The sequence below is a fragment of the Thermobia domestica genome, chromosome 4 (genome assembly GCF_964235325.1).
Source record: "Thermobia domestica chromosome 4, izTheDome1.hap1.1, whole genome shotgun sequence".
Lineage (NCBI taxonomy): Eukaryota > Metazoa > Arthropoda > Insecta > Zygentoma > Lepismatidae > Thermobia > Thermobia domestica.
In genome coordinates this window covers 315,867,422-315,889,502 of record NC_137457.1, presented here as the reverse complement: position 1 = coordinate 315,889,502, position 22,081 = coordinate 315,867,422, and the positions used below count along the sequence as shown (strand labels likewise).

The window sequence follows — 22,081 nt, the reverse complement described above, 5'->3', positions numbered from 1 at the left end:
ATTTAAGTAAACACTATCCATTCAAGCATGTAACAAGAATTTATGAAAGAGTGGGTGGTTAGAAATATAACCACTATTACTTAAAGGGTTTTAAAGAGAATTTACTCTTTTATACTTAACGTACAGTCACAAACAAGGAACTATAGAGAAACACTATGTACAAGTAAAGTAAGTACTATCTAATCCACATAATAAAAGAACTACATATGGTAAACATTACAACAAACTTTTTAAACATTTATAGAAAATACAATATGTGATAGTGATAGCGAATGATGCTCAGTTATACGCATTCAGCGACCTAATCTTCTGTACTACTCGTCTACCATTGCTTGCTGCTATTTGTTACATCTGCATTAGGGATCTTCTCTGTAGTGAGCCATACCTAAGAAAATGGAAAGGACGTCATTCCGTACTAGTCTTCGCAAACTTTTGTGGACAGCAACGCAACGCAAAAGCTGGAACGAGCCATTGTAAATATTATACCGATTATCGCAAGTTAAAACGCATATTTTGCGTTGCGGAGAATTTACACAAACCGAACAAATTGGAGCCTCTTACCATAGCAAACTATACCTTTATTTGCCTTCGATAATATTCATGAGTTAACGTGTTCGAGGGAAGTATGCCCTTACGCTGGAGACAGAACCAGAAACAAAATATTATTCTTATTTTTGTATAGTCTTATAAGTGTTGTGATAAAATTATGTAAAAATAAATATTTTGTATTAGAAAAAATAAGAGAAAAATAGTGTACGATTAATGCACACACACACACACATACAAACACACACACACTACTTGTAAATTAGGCTGACATGTTTTTTATGAACTAATCTGATCTGTTAAAAAAAAGTATTGTGTATATTAGAATATATGTATAATAGAAAGTAAAATAATAAAGAAATATGTTTTGAAACAGTCTTATATAATAATAATATGTTATTTTATTTATCCTTAATCGAAGAAACCAATCTCTTATTATGTTACTTGACAGTACACTGAGCCATTGGCATCCATAACGGGGGACAACAGGAGGTAATTGCCCTCTTGTAGATTTTTGATAGTTCACTTCTTCAAAATACATGTCAACAAATTTGCTTACTTCGCTTGTGTATTGGTCTATTCCCTCTTCTCTTTTCTTGAAAACAATCTTATAGGCGTTTCTGCATTAAGCTTATTAATGCTTATCTAAAAAAAAAATGTTTTTAGGTAATTATCATTTGTTATTATCTAACTTTGTCACATAATCTTTTCCTTAATTTGTAATCCTATTTAACCCAAGTAAACAGTAGCGGTAATTTCTGTATAAATTTGGGGGTTAGAAGATTTTCAAGTACGCCCATTTTGTTGTCAGATATTCTAACGAAGATATCCAGATCCTGAAGGGTTCCAAGTACATTTTGAGAAGGGCTGGACCTGCCAGGATGGGCGCTCATTTCAGTAGTAAAGTCTACCAATTATCTAAATAATCGAATTCTTGAACAAATGTAAAAGTAGCAATACCACATATCAAATATGTACTTGAATCTAACTTAATTATAATACGAAAGTTTCAAATGAAGTGTGGTCAAATGACTCTATTATGTACAGTCTTGTTCATAAAAAGCCCCCGTCAAGTGAACTTTGTGGTGGACAAACACCGTGCTCGTGGGTTTTCTCGGGGTTCTCCCGTTTCTTCCCACTTTCTTCATTCCACCATTTTCATTCATCTCTCATTATCACCGTCTCCTTTAGCCTCATCGGCATAACCGTGGGACGTAAAACTTAAAGATTTCATTTCATTTTTTTTTGTTCATAAAAATCTGGTCACTTATCTTATTGTTTTTTCAAAGGCCATATTTTGGCAGACGCACGCTTAAGAAATTATAATACTTTAGCTCTAAATAAATATTTCGATTGACCAAAGAAATTCCACATTTGTTTGTTTTGAGTCAGAAATATAGATAGTCAGAATTTTTTGAACGGAACTATGTGGGGTAGGCCTATAGCTATCTATTACTATTATAACTAACTAACTAACACAAAAGCTCTCCACTGACTTCTATCCTTAGCTAATTGCATCCAGTTTCTACTTTGTATTCCTATCTTTGCGAGATCCATCTTAATATTGTCCTCCCATCTGCGCCTAGGTCTTCCTAATGGTCGTTTTCCTACGGGTCTACCAGTCAAGACTTTGAAAGCGTTTCTACTTTCTTCCATTCTAGCTACATGACCTGCCCACCTAAGCCTCCTAGACTTGACGACCCTAACAATGTTGGGTAAACCGTATAAACTATGTAGTTCCTCGTTATGAAGCTTCCGCCATTCCCCATTCTCGTTCCTCTTGGGTCCGAATATTCGTCTCAGGATCCTGTTCTCAAATACTTTCAGTCTATGTTCTTCCCTCAGAGTAAGCGACCATGTTTCACAACCATACAGAACAACAGGCATGATTATCGTTTTATATATTTTAAGCTTCAAATTCCTCGACAGAATTCGCGACGACAAGAGATTTTGAACCGAATAGTAACACGAATTCCCTGCTTTTAGTCGACATTTAATTTCCTCGTGAATATGATTTTCGTCTGTTAATATTGATCCTAAATATTTGAAAGTATCCACTTTATCAAAAGCATTATTTAATATTTTAACGCCTCCACAATTTGCCGTATTACGGTCCCGACGCACTTCCATGTATTTAGTTTTCTCTGCATTTACTTCAGAACCCATGTCCCTGCAAGCGTTTAATAAGATCTCTGCATTTATTTCTACTGTTCTCCTATCATCTCCTATTAAATTTACATCATCAGCATATGCTATAACCTGGTGAATGCCGTTCAACTCTAGGCCCTGGTTGCTATCTATTACTATTATTAGAACATAAAATGGCATGTCTATTGGAATCAAACGGGAACTCTTTCTTACTCCGGACTATTTACTTTTAGCAGTAATGACACTATACGACGCAATCTTTGATCATTTAAGTTTACTTATGGTAATAGCGACGCCGTGTGTCACAGCTGTAAAGTTTTTGCTTTTATTTACTAGGGTTAAGTGTCATTGTCGGCGATTAAATAAATAAAATCTTTTTAAGTATTACGTCCCACATTGGACAATATAACCTCAAAATCCGGCTCATAAAGGAGGTGGATGATTCATGGAAGTAAATGATTCTGAAAGATTTGGCAGAATGAGAATGTTGAAGAAAACGAAAGAATCCCGAGGAAACTCACAGACACGATATTATCCACTAGAAACTGAAATATGGCCTCTAAACAAGCCAAAGATCCTTGTCACCAAAATGATTCATATAAAGCGGGCAATTTTTGTTGCCGTTATACTGGATGGGCCATAGGCAAGTAGACAAAAAATTATTTGAAATTGATTATTCAGCAACTACGAAACTATAAAATTATTAGAAGTTATATCATAACATAGCTTAGAGAGTTAAATTCTACATCAAGATTTCAAAGTATCTTTCTTCATTTCCAGTCCATAAACTACATATTTTAAGCACAGAGGAATATATTACATCACTAATGTTACTGAATGATACTTTATCAACTTCAAAAGTAATACGTTCATTTGAGACCTGTATTTATAAATCTCCCCTAACGAAAGGGTAGATACCTAAGAAACCCCTATGAAAAACTAGGAATTAATAATCCGCTTGATGTAGTCAAAACTTGAGGGTAAGTCAGAGCTCACCCAGCATGAGAGAGGAAGCATTTTGTGCAATAATTTGTTTGCATTTCTTGTAAACTGTGACAAGAGAAATACATTTAAAATGTGGGAAATCAAGAATGTTTTGAGTTCGTATAGTTTGCCGAATATGTTTCAAATGAAGTCGGAAATAGATATAGGCCAATCTCTCGCAATCCTCGCTTTCATTATTCATATAATATAATATTAAATAATACATCTCAATATTATGTAGCAAGCTCACCCGTTCTCGAAATATAATTGTGAGACATTATTAAGAGTCCCTATCACTGCGAAATTAAAATGCCGCTGAATTTAGAGTAATTATGTGATATCTTCAAATAGATAAAAGATAATCGAAATGTGGAACAAGAGCGCCCTAGACAATATTATTTTGCATGAGGTACCGTTATCACAAGTGACCTAGTGGCTTCCCGTTTCCAGCCGTTTAGAAACGCGGAAATAAATGGTGATTTTCTAAATGGCTGGAAATCGAAAGCAGACAAATGAGTCATGATAACGGTATCTCACGCAAAATAATATTGTCTAGGGAGCTCTTGTTCCAGTTTTCGATTATATTTTATCTATTTGAAGATATCACATAATTACTGTAAAATTAGCGGTATATTAATTTCGCAGTGATGAAGCCTCTTAAATAATAATATAATCTCAGCCATTCCTTTCCACTGGTATAGTAGCTTGGGCGTGGGCCTTTGCTGTACGAGGTTTTGGGTTTAATTCCTGGAATGATAGCTTTAAAATTTGAACCCATTACGGTGGTTCGGGTTCTACCTAAAACTATAAGTCTACATCTAGTATAACCTCGGTGTTGAAAGGTATACTAAACTCCACCAACCTTCAAGCAAAGTAAGCGAAGTCGAATCATACATCTAGTCACAACTGTAGGCCTAGACGTACTGTTCTTGAGAGAGATTGGAGAATTTGATGTAAGTGAACTGTTAAACCTCACCTCAATAACGAGAAGTATATGTTTGCTCAAGGCCAGCCATTCTAGTTTATATTTCGTCTTCTGCCTCCGTTTTGCATACTTGTAATATTTAGAGCTTGACCCAAATATAATTTTTATTTTACCTCAGGCCCGCAAACAGTCACAGAAGTTTAGGGGGGCATGGATATGTTAGGGGGGGACCAAATCATTAAAAATTCTCTTGCACATATCTAATTGTGTTTTTTGTGTTGAGATCTGGTGGGGCCACAAAAATTTGGAGCCTCCAGGCCCCCTAGCGCTCCTCTGGTTGCGGGCGTTTTATGTTCATAAAGCTTCTGGATACTTACACTTAATAATAATAATAATAATAATAATAATAATAATAATAATAATAATAATAATAATAATAATAATAATAATAATAATAATAATAATAATAAATCACAGAAACTGTTTGAAACGTGAATATATTGATCGATCCGCTTGGAGTTTAACTTCTCCTTCCAGCACAGACGAGGCCTACTTAGAATATGCCAATCAATAATATAGACCTATAACCAATCAGTAACAATTATAACAATAATGATTTCACAAAATAGATTATAACATACCATTTGAAAATATTTGCTTTCTAGTTACTTGAGACTATGATAAGAAAGCAATCAAATAAATGCTTTTACCAACGGCTTGAGGGATTCGTCTCATCTTCACCGAGTTCGATAGCCCTATTTTCTCCCCTGAGGGAAAACTGCTAGCAAACGATTCACCACGAATATCTAGTTGGTAAGGAAAGAACCTTTTGGCAAAGTTTACTTGTCAGATACCCACAAACCATGGAACATTGTTGTCAAACGATTCAGAAGCAATACGTTAACAGTGGTGTCCACCCCCCTTATGTCCATGACGCACCCCCCAATTGTCTATCCGTAGGTGTTCTTCCATGATTAAAATCTTTTCGGTTAATTTTTACACACCCTCAAACATATTTATATAGATTTTAACCCCCCAAATATTTCAATGACGCAGTTTGCGTCATAGCCCCCCTTTGTGGGCACCCCTGCGTTAATATAAGTATAACCGAAACTGGTAAACAACTTGCTATTCCCCGTGCAACAGCATACACTTGGTGGAGGAAATATAGAGAAACAGGTAACGTGGTTTGATAAGGCGGCACCGGTCCTCCAAAAGTGTCAACCCAAGACCAAGATCAGGCCTTGATTAACGTCAGGCGTCAAAACCCTTTCATGAATTCCCTAAATTAGTATTGGTACTTCGTTTTCCTGGTTCCTTTCATGCTGCTCAACGATGCCGGTCTTTAGGTCTCTCGAGCCGTACTAAGGAGCAATTGATAGACATCCATAAAGTCAGCTGACTAGCATTGCTGAGGCAATTATTAATTGTAACTGGAATAGAGTAATATTTACAGACAAGAAAATATTTGCGTCATCGAATGATGGTATGGCAGTGTGAACTGCTGGAGATAGTTATGTAAGTAATAGGCGAGTTACACCACATAGAGCGTCGATTGAATAGTCAGAAGTATCTGGATATTCTGCAATATGGATTGCTCTCAATGGTAAGATATGTATTTCAAGAACAGCATTCTAGAAGCTCAACAAGATTATAGCTCAGTTCACGATTCCCATTTGGTTCAAGCCTGGTTTCGACAGGAACCCAATATTGAATTACTCGACTGGTTTCATAGAGCATCTGCCCTGAAATCGATGGAAATGCTATGAGCAGAAATTACTAGAACACTACAAGAACAATTGTCCTGATAATCCACCAAGGAGAGCTGACGAACGAGGAGAGCAAATTTAGGAGGTGATCCTCCCAAAATTTAAAAGGGTAGTATCAACATACCCATGTCTTATGAAAGAGAATGGATCCCTATAACCATATAGAATAACAAAACCCCATCAAAGAAGACAAAATAGGCCAATAACCAACCACGTGATCATATTTGGCAATTATTTACCCACAGAATTTTATAAGCTGGACCATCCAAATTTGCAAGGGGTCCTACAAAATATTTATTAAATTTTGCTTTCTGACAATTCCCGAATTTAAAGGATGTGCCAATGAACCCTTCCCAAAATTTAAGAGAAATGCATCAATATACCTAAGTCGTATGAAAAAGAATTAACCATGTACGTAACTATATAATCATATGTTATAGTTAGGTCTCATCTAAAAAGAAGCAGAACCATCCAAATTTACATTGGGGTCTAGAGAACGTTTAACGAATTTTGTTATTAGCTAGTTCCCAAATTTAAGGAGTGGGTATGTATCCTAACAATTTTTAAAAAACGAGCTTCAAAGTATATATAAGAGGAAATGGACAACTGTTCATACCCATATAATCATATAACGTGTTAAAGACTTATGAAAGAAGATGAATTAGATCAATAACTTAACACGTGGCCCTACTAATATTTGACAATTTTATATTCATGAAAGGGAGCAAGATGAAGCACCCACATTTACAATAGTATATATTAGGTCTTATACTACAATACCAACTTTTTAAATTTGACAATTTCCGAAATTTAAGGGGTAGTTCTAGGTACCTCTTCTTTATTTTAAGAACGATACATCAATGAACTCATGCCCTGTGAAATAAAACCTTGTACAATCCATATCGTCGCATGAGAACCATTGGAACGTAACTCCATTTTCTTAGGTTTACAGACGAGTGGACAAAAATATTATTTTCTTAGAAAGATATGCTTTTAATAATATGGTAATTGAGCTACAGTACAACAGATGATCAACAAGGAGAACAGATGGTGTTACGTTCCATTTACACAAAGTGGGGCTTTCAAAATTATGTCCAGACATGAAGAAAACGAAAACCGCATCTTTGGAGTTAGGTTCCACTGATTCTCATGTAGGGATGCGCAGGAGTCGAGTCGAGTCGAGATTTATGCCTGTCTCGACTCGTCTCGAGAAAACGTTGTCTCGACTCGACACAAATTCGAGTCGAGACAAAATATACGACTTAAAGTCCATTATGACTACCTACCTAATTGTCAGTATGTCGACCTTTGGCATGGATAACAATGGCGACACGTCTTGGCATGCACGCAATGATCCTTGGTAGGTCGCCGGAGAGAGTTGAAACCAATATATGCACACACAGGTCACCTAATTCCCGTAAATTCTGGGGAGGGGGCGATGCTCCCTGACGTCACGTTCAATTACATCCCAGATGTGTTCGATTGGGGTCAGATCCGGCGATTTGGAGGGCCAGCACATTAAATTACGATAAGACAGCATAATAATTTAAAACGGTTCATAGGATAAGAAATGTACTCACATGGTCCTTGGCCATTTTAAAAAAGTGACTATATTTTTTGTCGTATCTGGAGATAACTACTCGACGTTCCTCTACACACTACACACTTATACGTACGTTTAAGATTCAACTAAAATTTTCATAATTCGAAAATATTTACAGCTTTCTTGTCTGCTATACCACGCAACAAATCACACGATGAACTAAATGAAATATGCTTCGTTGCTGAAAATTCATCCCGCGACGTTTTAGTGCCCCCGAAACCGAAGCCGCTTGCAAAATGTTCAGATTCACAGGATCTCTTGAGCAGCTGTGGTCGGTACTTCAATCTTTTCCACCTGTAATTGAGCACAAACTCGAGAGCGCGAAAAGTTGAAGTTTGCTTCTCAATGCGAAAAAAACTAAGATTTTAGACAGAAAGCTTGGTTTACTAAATTGCTTTTCTCAACGTGTCCGCAAGTAACAAAAGTGAGCGGGCTTCGATATCCAAAGAAGTTTCTGCTAAAGCATACAAAGAAACAATAGCACAATAGTTTCGATAACATCTGTGTGGTCCTTCGGTAGGCTACACATCCCGTAAGAAGTTAAATCCTAAATTGTAAAATTGGTAGGATGAAAGGGTAGTTTCGACTGTACCCGTCGCCAAAACAAAAGACTCGTAGCCGGCTTGTATAGATAATTGAATGGAAATTTTCTAGTATTTCTGCATCCTGAATGCACATTTCCATTTACTGAATGCCCATTTGTGAAAGAGAGAGAGAGAGTCTGACTTTTGCTCATCGTCCATTTTTGCCTTATTGCTTTATTTATCTCAGGAATTCAACCCTCAACTTTCCATCCCTAATGGCCATTGAATTAGCGATAGACAAATTTGTTGTGAGCCATCAGTATTTTCAGAAAAAAAAATCTGGTTGGTTCAAAGCTTTTGTGGTTTATATTACCGTGCGAAAAAGGAATGAACAAAGGGAAGCGCGAGGAAGTACCAGCGAGGGAAAGATCCCTGAATACTATTAACTGGCTTCAAGAAGGAACAAAGATTCGCAGCTCTTTCTCCTTAAAGAAAAAAGGAAAACGAAAACAAACAAAGAAAAAACTGATTTTCAATAAACCTATACATTTACTATTTGGTATTTTTTAAAGTTCTTGTCAACCCATTTTTAAGACAGAAAAGAAAATATTCCGCTTACATTAAATGGTGCCAGTATGCCGTACCGTTGCGTACCGACAGAAAAAGTCGATATATATATATATATATATATATATATATATATATATATATATATATATATATATATATATATATATATATATATATATATATATATATATTCTCCCTTCCGCCAAGTTGCGGGGCTGAATTTGGATTTAAACGGCCGGAATTGTCACCGTTCATCTTAACGTCCCCGAAAACTATCGATTCGACGCTAAAATCGGTCTTTTTCAATTTTTTATATATCTCCTCCCTCCTCCAAGTTGTGGGTCTGAATTTTGATTTAAATGGCATCGGAAGTGTCATTCTTCATTTCAGCGACCCCGAAAATTGTGGATTCGACACTAATATGTCATTTTCCTCTCTCCCCTTCCCTCAAGTTGCACCTTCAAAGCGAAATGATAAAAACCATCCTGAACCTCATCTATGTTGAAAATTTTATCGAGGTCGGTCTGATGATTCAAGAGCTAAGTTAGAAACATAGTTACTTTCATTTTGCTTGTAATAGATAATCTGTCGCACTAGAAAACATGTATTTGTTTACATACAAGATTTTGTACATAAAGTTTGTATAAATGTCTATATTAAAATATTAAATAATAGTAATTACATGTTTTAGTGCATGAGTATTAGTGAAATTTGCCTACTGGTCTTTCCCTTAAGAAGTAATTTGGTTAAAATTAACAAAACTTCACCCGGCCAAAGAGCATATTAAGAACTCAATTTTATTCAAGAGACCTATTTGTTGCAACAGAACACTTCATGTTGGTAGGCTTGTATGTAACTGTATGCAACTGTAACTGTAACTTCTGTAATGAATGCACATCCACGAATATAGGACATAACAGAAATAAGTGCAGACTATTAATTTTCAACTAGCTGAACTTGCGCTCTCTACACAGCGCATCATTCACATATGAGCAAGAATCTCCTTGTCATTCCTCATATCTGTACATGTCCCTTTACAGATGCAAGTGAAGAACGACTTCATAAAAATCGTCAAGGAAATCATAAAGGGGATTTTTTTTCAATATCTCGCACCGTTTGCAAGATTTGAAACCACTTGTGGTTGGAATTACTAATTCATATATGACCAGTGTTTTCTTTCTTTTCACATGCATTATGTAATAAGTAAATAAATTACACACATAATTAATTATGTCAGTTCTATACGGAGTTCATTTAAAAAAAACTCTCCAAACAATGAAGATTCATCTTAGACTGGAAAAATGGTTATCCTTCGTTTTCTTATCATTTGGCCATGAAACAAACACTTGAGAGATATACAACCCATATATACAACTATGTGATGTTGGAATATATAACTCGTATGTTATGAAGCTTTACTTTTTCAAAAATTTCAGTACTTCCAGTGAACTTCTAAAAATTTAATAAAGAACTAATGGCCATGTTTTTTTTTAAATATTCATTAGAACTGGACAATTTACACAAAATTTGGAATCGACCAATGAAAATGGCACGTTTTTAGCACTTGTGGGTTCAACATCTCATTGTCGAAAGGACTGGAGACAAACATATAAACTTTACTGTGGGGACAAACATATACGCGTAAATCTAGTATTTTAATACAGATAATAATTGGAATAGTTTTATTTTCGAGTGCTATTTTTTAATATTCTCAATATTGAAATTTTTGAACTTATATTTTTTACGCGTTTGAAAAAAGGATATCATTACTAGTAAAATTAACCTAATACAAAAATTTTTATTTTTATCAATATTTCCAATTTTTTCGGAAAGAAATAAAAAAAGGTTTTTTACTAACAGGTTCAAAATTTCCGGAAATTTTACAACACTTGTACTTGGCCCAGCATTAAACTCTGATGTTAGTTCCGACGCTGTTCGCTGCCTGTCCTGTTTTACCAGTCTACTCAGCCTACAAGTATGACATATGTAATGAAGTGGGGGGCGCCCAACACCTCGACGTTTGGACGTCGTTTCCCCTTGGTTTCGCCACTTGTTGAAGACACTCAGCACAGCACCCCTCGAACACCTGAGTGCTGCAGTTTTCGAAATTCTCGTGCCGAGTGTTTCTGAATTACTTTCTTCAAAATAATATTTAAAATTATAAAAAAAATATTCGAGACATTCGAGTCGAGAAATACGTTTGTCTTGACTCGTCTTGAATTTTACAAAGTGTGTCTCGACTGGAATCTCGACTCGAATTCGAGTCGAGATTCGAGACACGTCTCCACTCGTGCACATCCCTATTCTCATGCGACGATATAATCGTATAAGGTAATAAAGCATCATCAAATGCAATAAATTAGGTTAATAACAACCGATTTCGTGGCAAACACAGCTCGTACTAATTTTTGGCATTTTTTTACGCATAAAGGGTAACAAGGTAGACTATCCTACTTTATAGTGGTACTTTTTAAGGGTCCTACATTACTATAACACATTTTTAAATTTGTAAATTTCAAAAATTTAAGGGGTGGGCCAATGAACCCCTACCTAATTTTGAAAGGGGAACACTAAAGTACTTACGACGTATGAAAGGGAATTGACACCTGTTGAAACTCATACAACAATATAAAGTAATATGACCTCATCAAAGAGGATAAATTAGGCCAAGAACCTCAGAAATTTAAATTTTCGACATTTTTTTTTACCCATAAAAGGGAACGAGATGGACCACCCAAGCTTACAGAGATACATACCCTGGTCCTATACTACCATACCAAAATTTTAAATTTAGCAATATTTACATTTAGAGAGGGTGGTCCTAGGTAACCCTGGGTTATTAACCCTGGACCAAGAACCTTTACCTTTGACATTGGCAAATTTTCGATAGAGTGGCGCTATTACTACTGCGCACCATCTAGTTGTTGAAACGGAAAACGAAATAAGTTGAAATAATAAAAGGTTTACGATATACTTAGGGTTAACAATAAAATACAGGTATTGGAGATGATGAATGGATGGAAACCAGAAGGTATAAAATACCAATTCGATTTACTAAGAATCGGGGAGAAGAGGAAGAAAGTATTGTAATTGTTTCGACTCTGTAACGAAATATGAGACGGAAGAGACCATGAGATTTCTTAAAAATGATGGTATCTTTAATTAAGGCGGGAGGCCCATTTCCCTTCAAGGACTTCGCGACACGCTCCAAAGTTACTATTCTTCTCCCGAAATGTACCATTCTCCCTCAAAATTACCACTTTCCCCCAATTTACCATTCCCTCAAATTTACCTTTCTGCCCCTATATTTATCATTTCTGCCCAAAATTTACAATTCTATCGCCCAAATTTACCATTCTGCACCCAAGTGTACTATTCTCCCCAAATTACCATTCTTCCTTAAATATACCATTCTTCTCTCCTAATGTACCATTCTTCTCCAAAATTACCATTCTTCCCTCAAATTTACCATTCTACTCCCCAGATTTACTATTCTGCTCACCAAATCTATCATTCCCACTCAAAATTACTATTCTTTCCCCAATTTACCATTCTACTCCCCAAATTTACCATTCTGCTTCCCACATGTACCATTCTTCCCCCCAAAATGTATCATTCTTCGACCAAATGTACCATTTACCTCAAAATTACCATTCTACTCTCCAAATTTACCATTCTTCTCCCCAAATGTACCATTCTCCCCCAATTTACCATTTTGCACCACAAATTTACCACTCTTCTCTCCAAAAGTATAATATCCCCCCAAACTACCATTTTCGCCCCAATTATTTCCCCTCACAAATTTACCATTCTGCTCTCTAAATTTACCATTTCCCCGAAATTACGTACGATTCTTCTTCCCAATTTACCATACTTCCATCCACATTTACCATTCTTCCACCAAAACTCACCATTCTGCTCCTCAAAATTACCATTCTTTCCCCAATTTACCATTCTGCTCCCCAAATTTACCATTCCGCTTCCCACATGTACCATTCTTCCCCAAAAAATTACATTTTGCTCCCAAAATGTATCATTCTTTGACCAAATGTACCATTCACCTCAAAATTACCATTCTACTCTCCAAATTTACCATTCTTCTCCCAAAATATACCATTCTTCCCCCAAATTTACGATTCTGCTTACCAAATGTACAATTCTCTCCAAAAATTACCATTCTGCCTCCCGTAAATCTATCATTTTCCAGTCTAGTCATGCCGTTTTCAATGAATAATTATATTCCCCCAAATTTTTTCAAGGGCGAAACCCATATCCTAAAGGCACCATTGGGAATTAACCCACTTTTTAAAATTTTACTGAATAAATGAAAGACAATGAACATAAAAAAATAATACAGTTTGCAAGATAACATCTTTAAAATATTATTAAACGAATTAATAGTTATTTTCAAAATCTTTCGTATGATGTAGAAACCTGAGAGCTCATTAATTAATATGTCATAAATGGCGTACCTAAATTTCTGGTCTATAAGAAAAAGTATGGAACTGTTTTAAGTTTGTAATAGCATTCTGTAGATCTGTTTGAAATAGATTTCTCTCTACATTTGTGATATTGACTTTTGCCTTTAAATTGTTTGTGAAAAAAATTAAAAACTGTGTGTGGGCGGGGAGGGGCGGTGTTAGCGTAGCGAAGAGTGCTAACAAATCGAACAACCTAGAAAGATGTGATCACTACAGAGGTATCAACATAAAGCAATAAATACGGTTAAAACACCAGCGCCTTCTGACGTATTCACTGCTGCAAAATTTTATAGACGGGAAAAGGGCACTAAAATTTAGGAAAATCAAATCGCATTTTTAGTAAATTTATTAAGATATTAAGGACATTTAAATCACTGTTCGTCACATTTTGCCATTGCTTAATAGTTGATCCCTAGATTCTCCATCTCAAGCACCATTTCAATTGCTAATAGAAATATTTATTGATGAGTAGAACATACAGCTCTGAACAATTTCAGCAGATCCTATATTGTTTCAAACATATAAACATATTGTTTACACTGTTTCAATGTACATTGAACACTATTGAGGGTCTTCCGTAATAGTCATTGCAAAACCTTGCGAACACTAACGCAACGCAAGAGCTGGAAAACCAATGATGGAGGTACAGAATATTCACTCAAATAAAAACACACCATAAAAACAACTGCAAGAAACACGATCCAATTTGTACTAGGTATACATTAAAAGCAATAACGTTATCCAGTTGAGTCAGGGAGGCAGAAGCACAGCATACTCTCCTCCTTATCAAGCAGGCACATCAGCTACGGAGAGTATGCATTTAGATGAGGACAGTGAAAAAAAATGTTATCGCATGAAATTACATAGAAAATTCACATTAAATTACATTACATAGCACTCATAATCGTTTCTCACGGTTTCGGACTGGTAACTCTATACTTGTTGTAAGCATAAAATATAGGTGTTCTACATCACGGAGAAATACTCCACCAGTTGAAGTCAGCGTATTACACAACGTCTTTATATCCATTCATTTATTTTAATCCTAACATAGCACCTGTAATGTTTTCTTTTGACATTAGTAACATTACGCATGTGAAAATAAAATACTAGGGCCTTATGCAGAGTCGTTCTCACGAACGATTAGTGCCATACTAAACAGTTCTACTAACATAGGTTTCATGCAGTAGTCATGTCTTTAGTATGACGCTAATCGTACATCAAAATGACTCAGCATAAGGCGGCTAGTTTTTATATTGTGTAGAAATGCTCCGATAGAGAAATTAATATTCCTGACAATTCTCTTTCATAGGTACTCATTCATTTTAACAGTAAAATTACCATCCCTATGACGGACTATTTTGCACCATTACCTAAGCAAATGTAAGTGCAATACTGATTATCGCAAATTAAAACTTATATTTTGCGTTGTGGTAATGCAAACCCGTACGAATGGAGACTATCGTTTCAGAAATTGGTATAAATTGGAATTGTTTCGTAGTAAACTACACAGTAGTTATGGATTTATGAAAGCTCTTGTTTTTATACCATATCGCTATTCGCTACTCTGCTGTTTTACGAAAAACAATTGCTATCCATATTGCGTTTTGTTTTGATATGGGCATGGCCTGCTCTCAATGTTGACATGGTGCCAAATGGTTAAAAATAGACTTTAAAGAAACTTCTTGAGAGTCGTGAGTATTCTAGTAAAGTCGCTGAAGAGTGCTTAAATTTAGAAATTCTGCGAAAGGAGGTCAGTTGTTAATATTACCTGAAAGAGGTGCAATTGAGAGATTGTCTATTACTGTACTGTCAGTATTGTCAAGTTTTGCGTTGAACGACCTAGTATTCTTGTGAAAGGTAAGTTAAATTGATAACATAATTTCCTATCAATGTAGTGTGTTTGTAAGAATTAGAAACATGGTGCTTTAACATGTTGATACCTTTACAGAGGCTCACATAGTAAAACACTACACGCTGTGCGTACATTAAACATTTTTCCTCTTATGATCCCAGTATCCGATAATAAGCCGATGTCCGATAATGTGCTATATTGTCATTTGTAAAATATCTTCGTATATTATATATTTTCACGTTGACCCATGCTGCCTAAGAATTTTAGCGTAAAGCACAAGTGGTGACCATTACTAATATAAACATTGATGGGATATTTTACATAGTGCTGTTAATAACTATGATGATAAAATATCCCTTACATCGGTGTGTACTTGCTCATGAACAATTAAAACTTGCATTTCTTATAAAATTTCGACTTTTAACTAATTACTGGGCCTTAGTATAGTTTAACCAATCCATTTGAAATATTGAATAGAAAAAAGGTGCAAAACTTGAATACTCGACCATTCTTTTTGAAATTTGCCTGTTTATAGTTCAATACTGTGCAGTTTCAATGCAAAAGGAGCTTATAGTAACCACCAAGCACAGGTTAACGCATGTTTTCTTTTTACTTGTCTTCCTTTATGTAGATGCCTGCCGTAACGCGTCTGCCTCCTAACGACGCACCTAGTGCGCTCAGCTTCGTCGTGCCGTAGCCGGAATAGAAGCAATACTAGCTTGTAGTGAACACCTAGCACACGTTGGTGTACGTTTTTCACACGAGTAATAGCCTTGGTTCTATATAAATTTGTATTGTAAATCTATACCGTGTAGATTGGCAAACACCAAGAAAATAAGTTTCCGGAAAGCATTAGGAAATGATTAGTAAAGGAATAGTAATATGTGAACAATTGTTTTTGGTGTCATTCTTTAGCTTTACTTATTATATAAGTGGGATACCAGTTACCAGTCTGCAGGGTTTACTCGAGCAGACTGTTCTACCAAATAGAAAATTTATAGGTAAAATATGACGTAAAATATTTTTCATGAAGGAATGAGAATGTGAATATAAGCAGTTAGTATCAATTCACAGCATATTCAAATGAATTTTCAGTGATAGTGAAAGTGTTGTTATGTTTAAGTGTGCTCATCCACTATCCTCGTTTACACGTATACCCCACGTTGCTGGCGCGTCTGCTCCGTACGGACGTACCCCCTCGCAGCCGCTCGGTCCTCCCTGCTGCGCTCCTCCTCTGACTCGCTTAGGTACTATTCGTGCTTCTTAGTGGCCACCTAGCACAGGTTTGTTCGTGTTTTACACACTGAAGGTTTTATGCCATACTTTCACTTTCTATTTATACAGAGCCCTTCTGAAGTCAATCTGCAAGTGTTAATTTAGCTCCTGATTTAGTGCATGCTCTGCTAAAAGAAATACAAAACTCTAACCTCCGCTGAAAATGTAAGAAACGTGTAAAAATTTGGTAAAACCGTCTGCTCGAGTGATGCCAGAAGGAGTGCATACGTAAGGAGCAGGCGCGTCAGCAATGGTGCGTGTACGCTTGAACTAGGCCATTAACAACGGCTCACTATAAGTCACAGTATCAGTTCCGAATCCATCGATGGCTTTTGGGGGAGTTGCTGAATGGCATCTAAAAATAGTATTTCGTATAGAATTTCAACTTCTAACTGATTACGGGGTCTCAGTAGCAAAAATGGTGCCGTAACTGTCGGAAAGTAAAAAGACATTAAAAGATATAATACAGCAGGATCTAAATCTACTGCAGAATTGGTTAAATTGCAATAAACTTTCAGTAAATGTAGAAAAAAACCTTATATGTAAGTTTCCATAAGAAAACAGACATCCAAGTGCACCATAATATAAATATTATTTGCAAGGTCAGCAAATAAGAAAAGTCATTGAAAATAAATACATAGGAATAATAATTAATCAGCATCTTGAATGGGGACCACACATAGCATTTTTGTCTAAATAAAATCTTACCAATAATTTCTTAATAGATTTAGAAATATATTATCACCGAACCTTAAAAAAAAATATATCTATTATGCATATGTGCACTCTCATTTAACTTACATGAACATAATATGGAGACGTTCGAACAAAAGTGCACTGCTTCCACTACAAATTTTGCAGAAATTTTTGCAGCAATAGATTATTTAGCCAAAGAATCAGCTATGTATTATATGTTTAATGTTATGAGACAAGACATAGAGAACAAATACATGCGAAATCTTATTCTTCAAAAACATACGGAACAGGAGGGGTTAAGAATTATTTCATAAAATGCTTCAACGAAATTCCAACTGAATAAAAATAGTTGAAATCAAAATCATTATTCAAAAATGAAGTATAATTGTATAAGAAACAGCATAAAAAAAAATAAATAAAAAAAACTGGAGTCTGAGATATATATATGCTCCAAGAGCATTGCCAAAACGTTGCTCATTAAACAATTTTTGTAATACATTTATCCATTTATAATTTCATTGAGTACTAAATGTTTTCCACATGCTTCGTTTAGGAGTTTTGTTGAGTTGATATGTTGTTTCACGAAGACACATGCTCAAAATGGAGGGTTAAAAATTGAAAAATTCGCAAAATATCATCTCTCTATGACTTACTGTCCCGAGATATGGCTTCTTAAATCTCCCGATTTTTTTTATTATTTTTTTTAAAGCCAATATCTCTGGAACGGTAAGAGTGACGCGAAAAATTCCATGACTTCTTTCAGATAGTTTTTGATGCTCTATGGAATGAAGGACTCAAAATTGAAAAATTCACAAATAACAAACACACTCTTACACACAGACATAGAGAATTCAGTAACAAATTTTTTAAGTTCGTTGAAAAAAAAAATCTCTAAATGAAATGCCAGTTATTAGATTGAAAGTTATACACAAGGTGCGTAAATTATTTACGTATATGCAGATAGCATCTGTTAAGTTATGTATTCATTTTTTGACGAAGTCTCTGTGTGTGTATTATAAATAATTATTACTAAAATTTCAATTCATATCAGAAAAGGTTCTTTCTTTTCGTGCTTATATAATAATGCTCTTGTATCAATTTCTCAATAATAAAACAATAATAAATTAAAATACTAATCTGGTTTTATTTATTGTAGATGACGAAAGAGAACGTTGTTGAGATTCCTACTGATGAAGCCCTCCGATTGAAAGAAGAGGGAAATGAAGCATTTAAGATTGGAGATTGGGAGAAAGCCATTACATGTTATACAAAGGTATGACTATAGAATTAAATGTCGACTAAAAGCAGGGAATTCGTGTTACTATTCGGTTGAAAATCTCTTGTCGTCGCGAATTCTGTCGAGGAATTTGAAGCTTAAAATATATAAAACGATAATCATGCCTGTTGTTCTGTATGGTTGTGAAACATGGTCGCTTACTCTGAGAGAAGAACATAGACTGAAAGTATTTGAGAACAGAATCCTGAGAAGAATATTCGGACCCAAGAGGAACGAGAATGGAGAATGGCGGAAGCTTCATAACGAGGAACTACATAGTTTATACGGTTTACCCAACATTGTTAGGGTCGTCAATTCTAGGAGGCTTAGGTGGGCCGGTCATGTAGCTAGAATGGAAGAAAGTAGAAACGCTTTCAAAGTCTTGACTGGTAGACCCATAGGAAAACGACCATTAGGAAGACCTAGGCGCAGATGGGAGGACAATATTAAGATGGATCTCGCAGAGATAGGAATACAAAGTACAAACTGGATGCAATTAGCTAAGGATAGAAGTCAGTGGAGAGCTTTTGTGAACTCCGGGTTCCATAGGCCATAGAGTTAGTTAGTTAGTTATGACTATAGAATTTTTTGCATTTTTTTTTTTAAATAGAATGCAATGTGTGATCAAAAAGTACGGTGAATGTAGGTATACAGTGCCATCTATCGATGTTGTGTCCAATTCAGCTAGTAAGCCCGGAAGCCTTAACCTTTTGTCATTGTTGAATTTGAACGACTTGTGACACATAAGTTGGCTTCCAGAGGCAGAAGAATGAGGACTAAGTGATTTGTGTCAGAGACAACATGTAATTAGTGTGGATACGTTAATATGACGTGTTCAATCTTCATAATAATAATTTCATAATTGATATAATGAGTAGTATGTATTCACAAATGTAATAAACTGGTGCTATCAAACTACATTGTAACTACAGGTAGTTGTGCTTTGCGAACGTGAGAGTCTTGCTTTTATCAGGTGCATTTATTGTTCAGCTGACTTATGTTTTGAATATTTTTTCGTTCCACACCATTATAAAAAAAAGGGACAGAACGAACAACTTGCAGGCACTTCAACTGCATCATAAACATTTTGTGACGTGATGTTCAGTCACTGAACCTTCTTCAGTGATGAGTGCTCCCTACAAAAGGAAATATCTTTGGGTAACCAATATGAGAACAATTGTAACTCTTTCATAAATAGACTTATCGCATTTCCGTTCCAATATACTGTTCACACTATACTATATACGTTTGTAGTATATACGTATACGATTTAGGATTTAGATTTCTGGACTCTCGGCATCTCATGACCATTTAGCCCGTCACGTCCCTCGGCGAGCACACTATCCGGGGAGAGGGAAGTCAGAAAGAATTGGGGAAGGAAGGAAGCGGCCTGGGACCTATAAGTTACCACCCCGGCATTTGCCTGGTGTAAATGAGGAAAACCCAGGAAAACCTCATTCAAAGTGGCTGGCCTGAAAAAGCTGTTACACTTTTTCGACCGAGTGCCCCCACCGAGAATCGAACCCGGGACCGCTCGCACCAAAGGCGAGAGCGTTAGCGAGTACGCTACGCGGGGCCACGTAGTATATATATTCTGTTTCTGATTTCTGTTCGAATTAATGGAAATATAATAAATAGTTACAAGTGTATGCCAACCATGGCATTATTATGTAGATTGAACACGTCATATCACTCCATCCACACCAATTACATGTTGTCTCTGACACAAATAACGTAGTGCTAAAATTATATTTCGCTCTGTTTTCCTAGTTACACTGATTCCACCCATAGCGCTCCAAACCCTACATCTGTTCGAGTGTTACGAGATACAATTTGCTTATCTTGTACTTAAACAACTCTACCAAAAGCACAGGAATAATGTAATCCCACAACAGACTTCATCAACAGGTTTTTGCGCCTATTTACATTCAAAATGATGCATCGTATTACCCTCTTCTCATTTACTTCAACATGGCATCTTTCAAGATGGCGAATGTTCTTTTTTTATCACTTTTAACAGATCATATCTACCATCTTGTATCCGTGTATGCTCATTTGGTATCGATACAATAATCAGTTTTAAAGAAAAACGTGCATTTTCTAACCATGTCCTTAATATGCAGGCGTTTCATTTTTCTTCTTTCTCGAGCCCTAGTGTCCCAACGCAGCTACAGTTTTTGCTGTGCGAGGTTTTCGAGGCACTCTCTTTAGATACAAAGTTTCATGAAAATCGGGCTCCGACAGATACCTCGGGTTCCTTGTAAGAAGCGGACTGGTTAGCGTAGTGATTAACAGAAAGACGTGGCATGCCGAAGATCCCTGGTTCGAGTACCTTTCCAGTCATTCACTTTTTCACTCTTTGTTTATCATTAAACTACAAGAGTTTAAAATATATCAATAGTATACAAAAATAAACAATACTTTTCCTCTAACCAAATTTTCTGTCATACTACAATGTTGTCAGATTTTATCTTGTTATTCATTCATTTTGTATCTAATTAGCAAGATTTTCTATTGTTTTCTTAGTATATTTCTAGTATAAAGTAATAACTTTGAATTATACGATCAAGTGCTGTAGTTTTGCTTTCAGCTGTTCCCAATGCACTAATAAAGTTTTATTATTATTATTATTATTATTATTATTATTATTATTATTATTACAGGCTATAAAATTAACAAAGGAGGATAACAATGACAAAGCTATTTACTTCAAAAATCGTGCAGCAGCTCATCTAAAAACAAATGCCTACGACAAAGCAATTGATGATTGCACGAAAGGTAAGGCTTAATTTTTCTATTTTTCCTTGTTCGTCTTCGCTATAGTTAGACTTCAGTTTAATGAGGTCACGGTGGACAGTGGTAGAACTCTCACCTGTGATTTGTAGAATCCCTGCCCAAGTAAGTTTGTGGTGGACAACACCGTGTCCGTGGGTTTTCTCAGGGCACTTCCATTTCCTGCCGCATTCTCATCCCACCAATCAGTGTTGACAGATCTGAAGATTAAAAAGGTAGCGAGGTTGTGCTCCAAAAGTAGCGGATTTGAACTATTTGTAGCTCAAATATAAGTATCAGATATCAAAAGACACCAGATGTCTGGGTTGGCAATGACCAGGCGGCGACAGCAGTTTCGGTATATTGTTTTAAGACAAACTCCATACTACGTCAGCTGCAAGAGGAATGCAGTGAGCAATGAACGGGCAAGTTGTATGGTGATAATATAAAATGGGCGACTTTTCTGATTTTCAAGGAGACATGTTTGCTTAAGTCAGTTTTGTGGGCCCTGAAATACATTTTACAACATTTACAGTATGTTCATTCATTGTTATTTCTCACTTCTTTAGTTTATTTGCTAAATTCCTTATCTGGGAGCCATGAATTTTTGAAGATTTATTGCAACTTCACTTATTGATTATGTTAATATGGACAAAA

At 35.8% G+C, this 22,081-nt stretch overlaps 1 protein-coding gene across 1 annotated transcript in view; it reads left to right on the top strand.

Moving 5' to 3' along the window:
* The first annotated feature begins 15,147 nt into the window (after nt 1–15,147).
* Nucleotides 15,148–22,081, top strand: part of unc-45 (unc-45 myosin chaperone) — an 80,388-nt gene continuing 73,454 nt past the window's right edge. The window contains exons 1-3 of the mRNA XM_081756542.1: nt 15,148–15,410; nt 18,533–18,649; nt 21,316–21,430. Of these exons, the coding sequence (XP_081612668.1) occupies nt 18,533–18,649; nt 21,316–21,430 (232 nt within the window). The 5' untranslated portion in view covers nt 15,148–15,410. The remainder of the gene's footprint in view (nt 15,411–18,532; nt 18,650–21,315; nt 21,431–22,081) is intronic.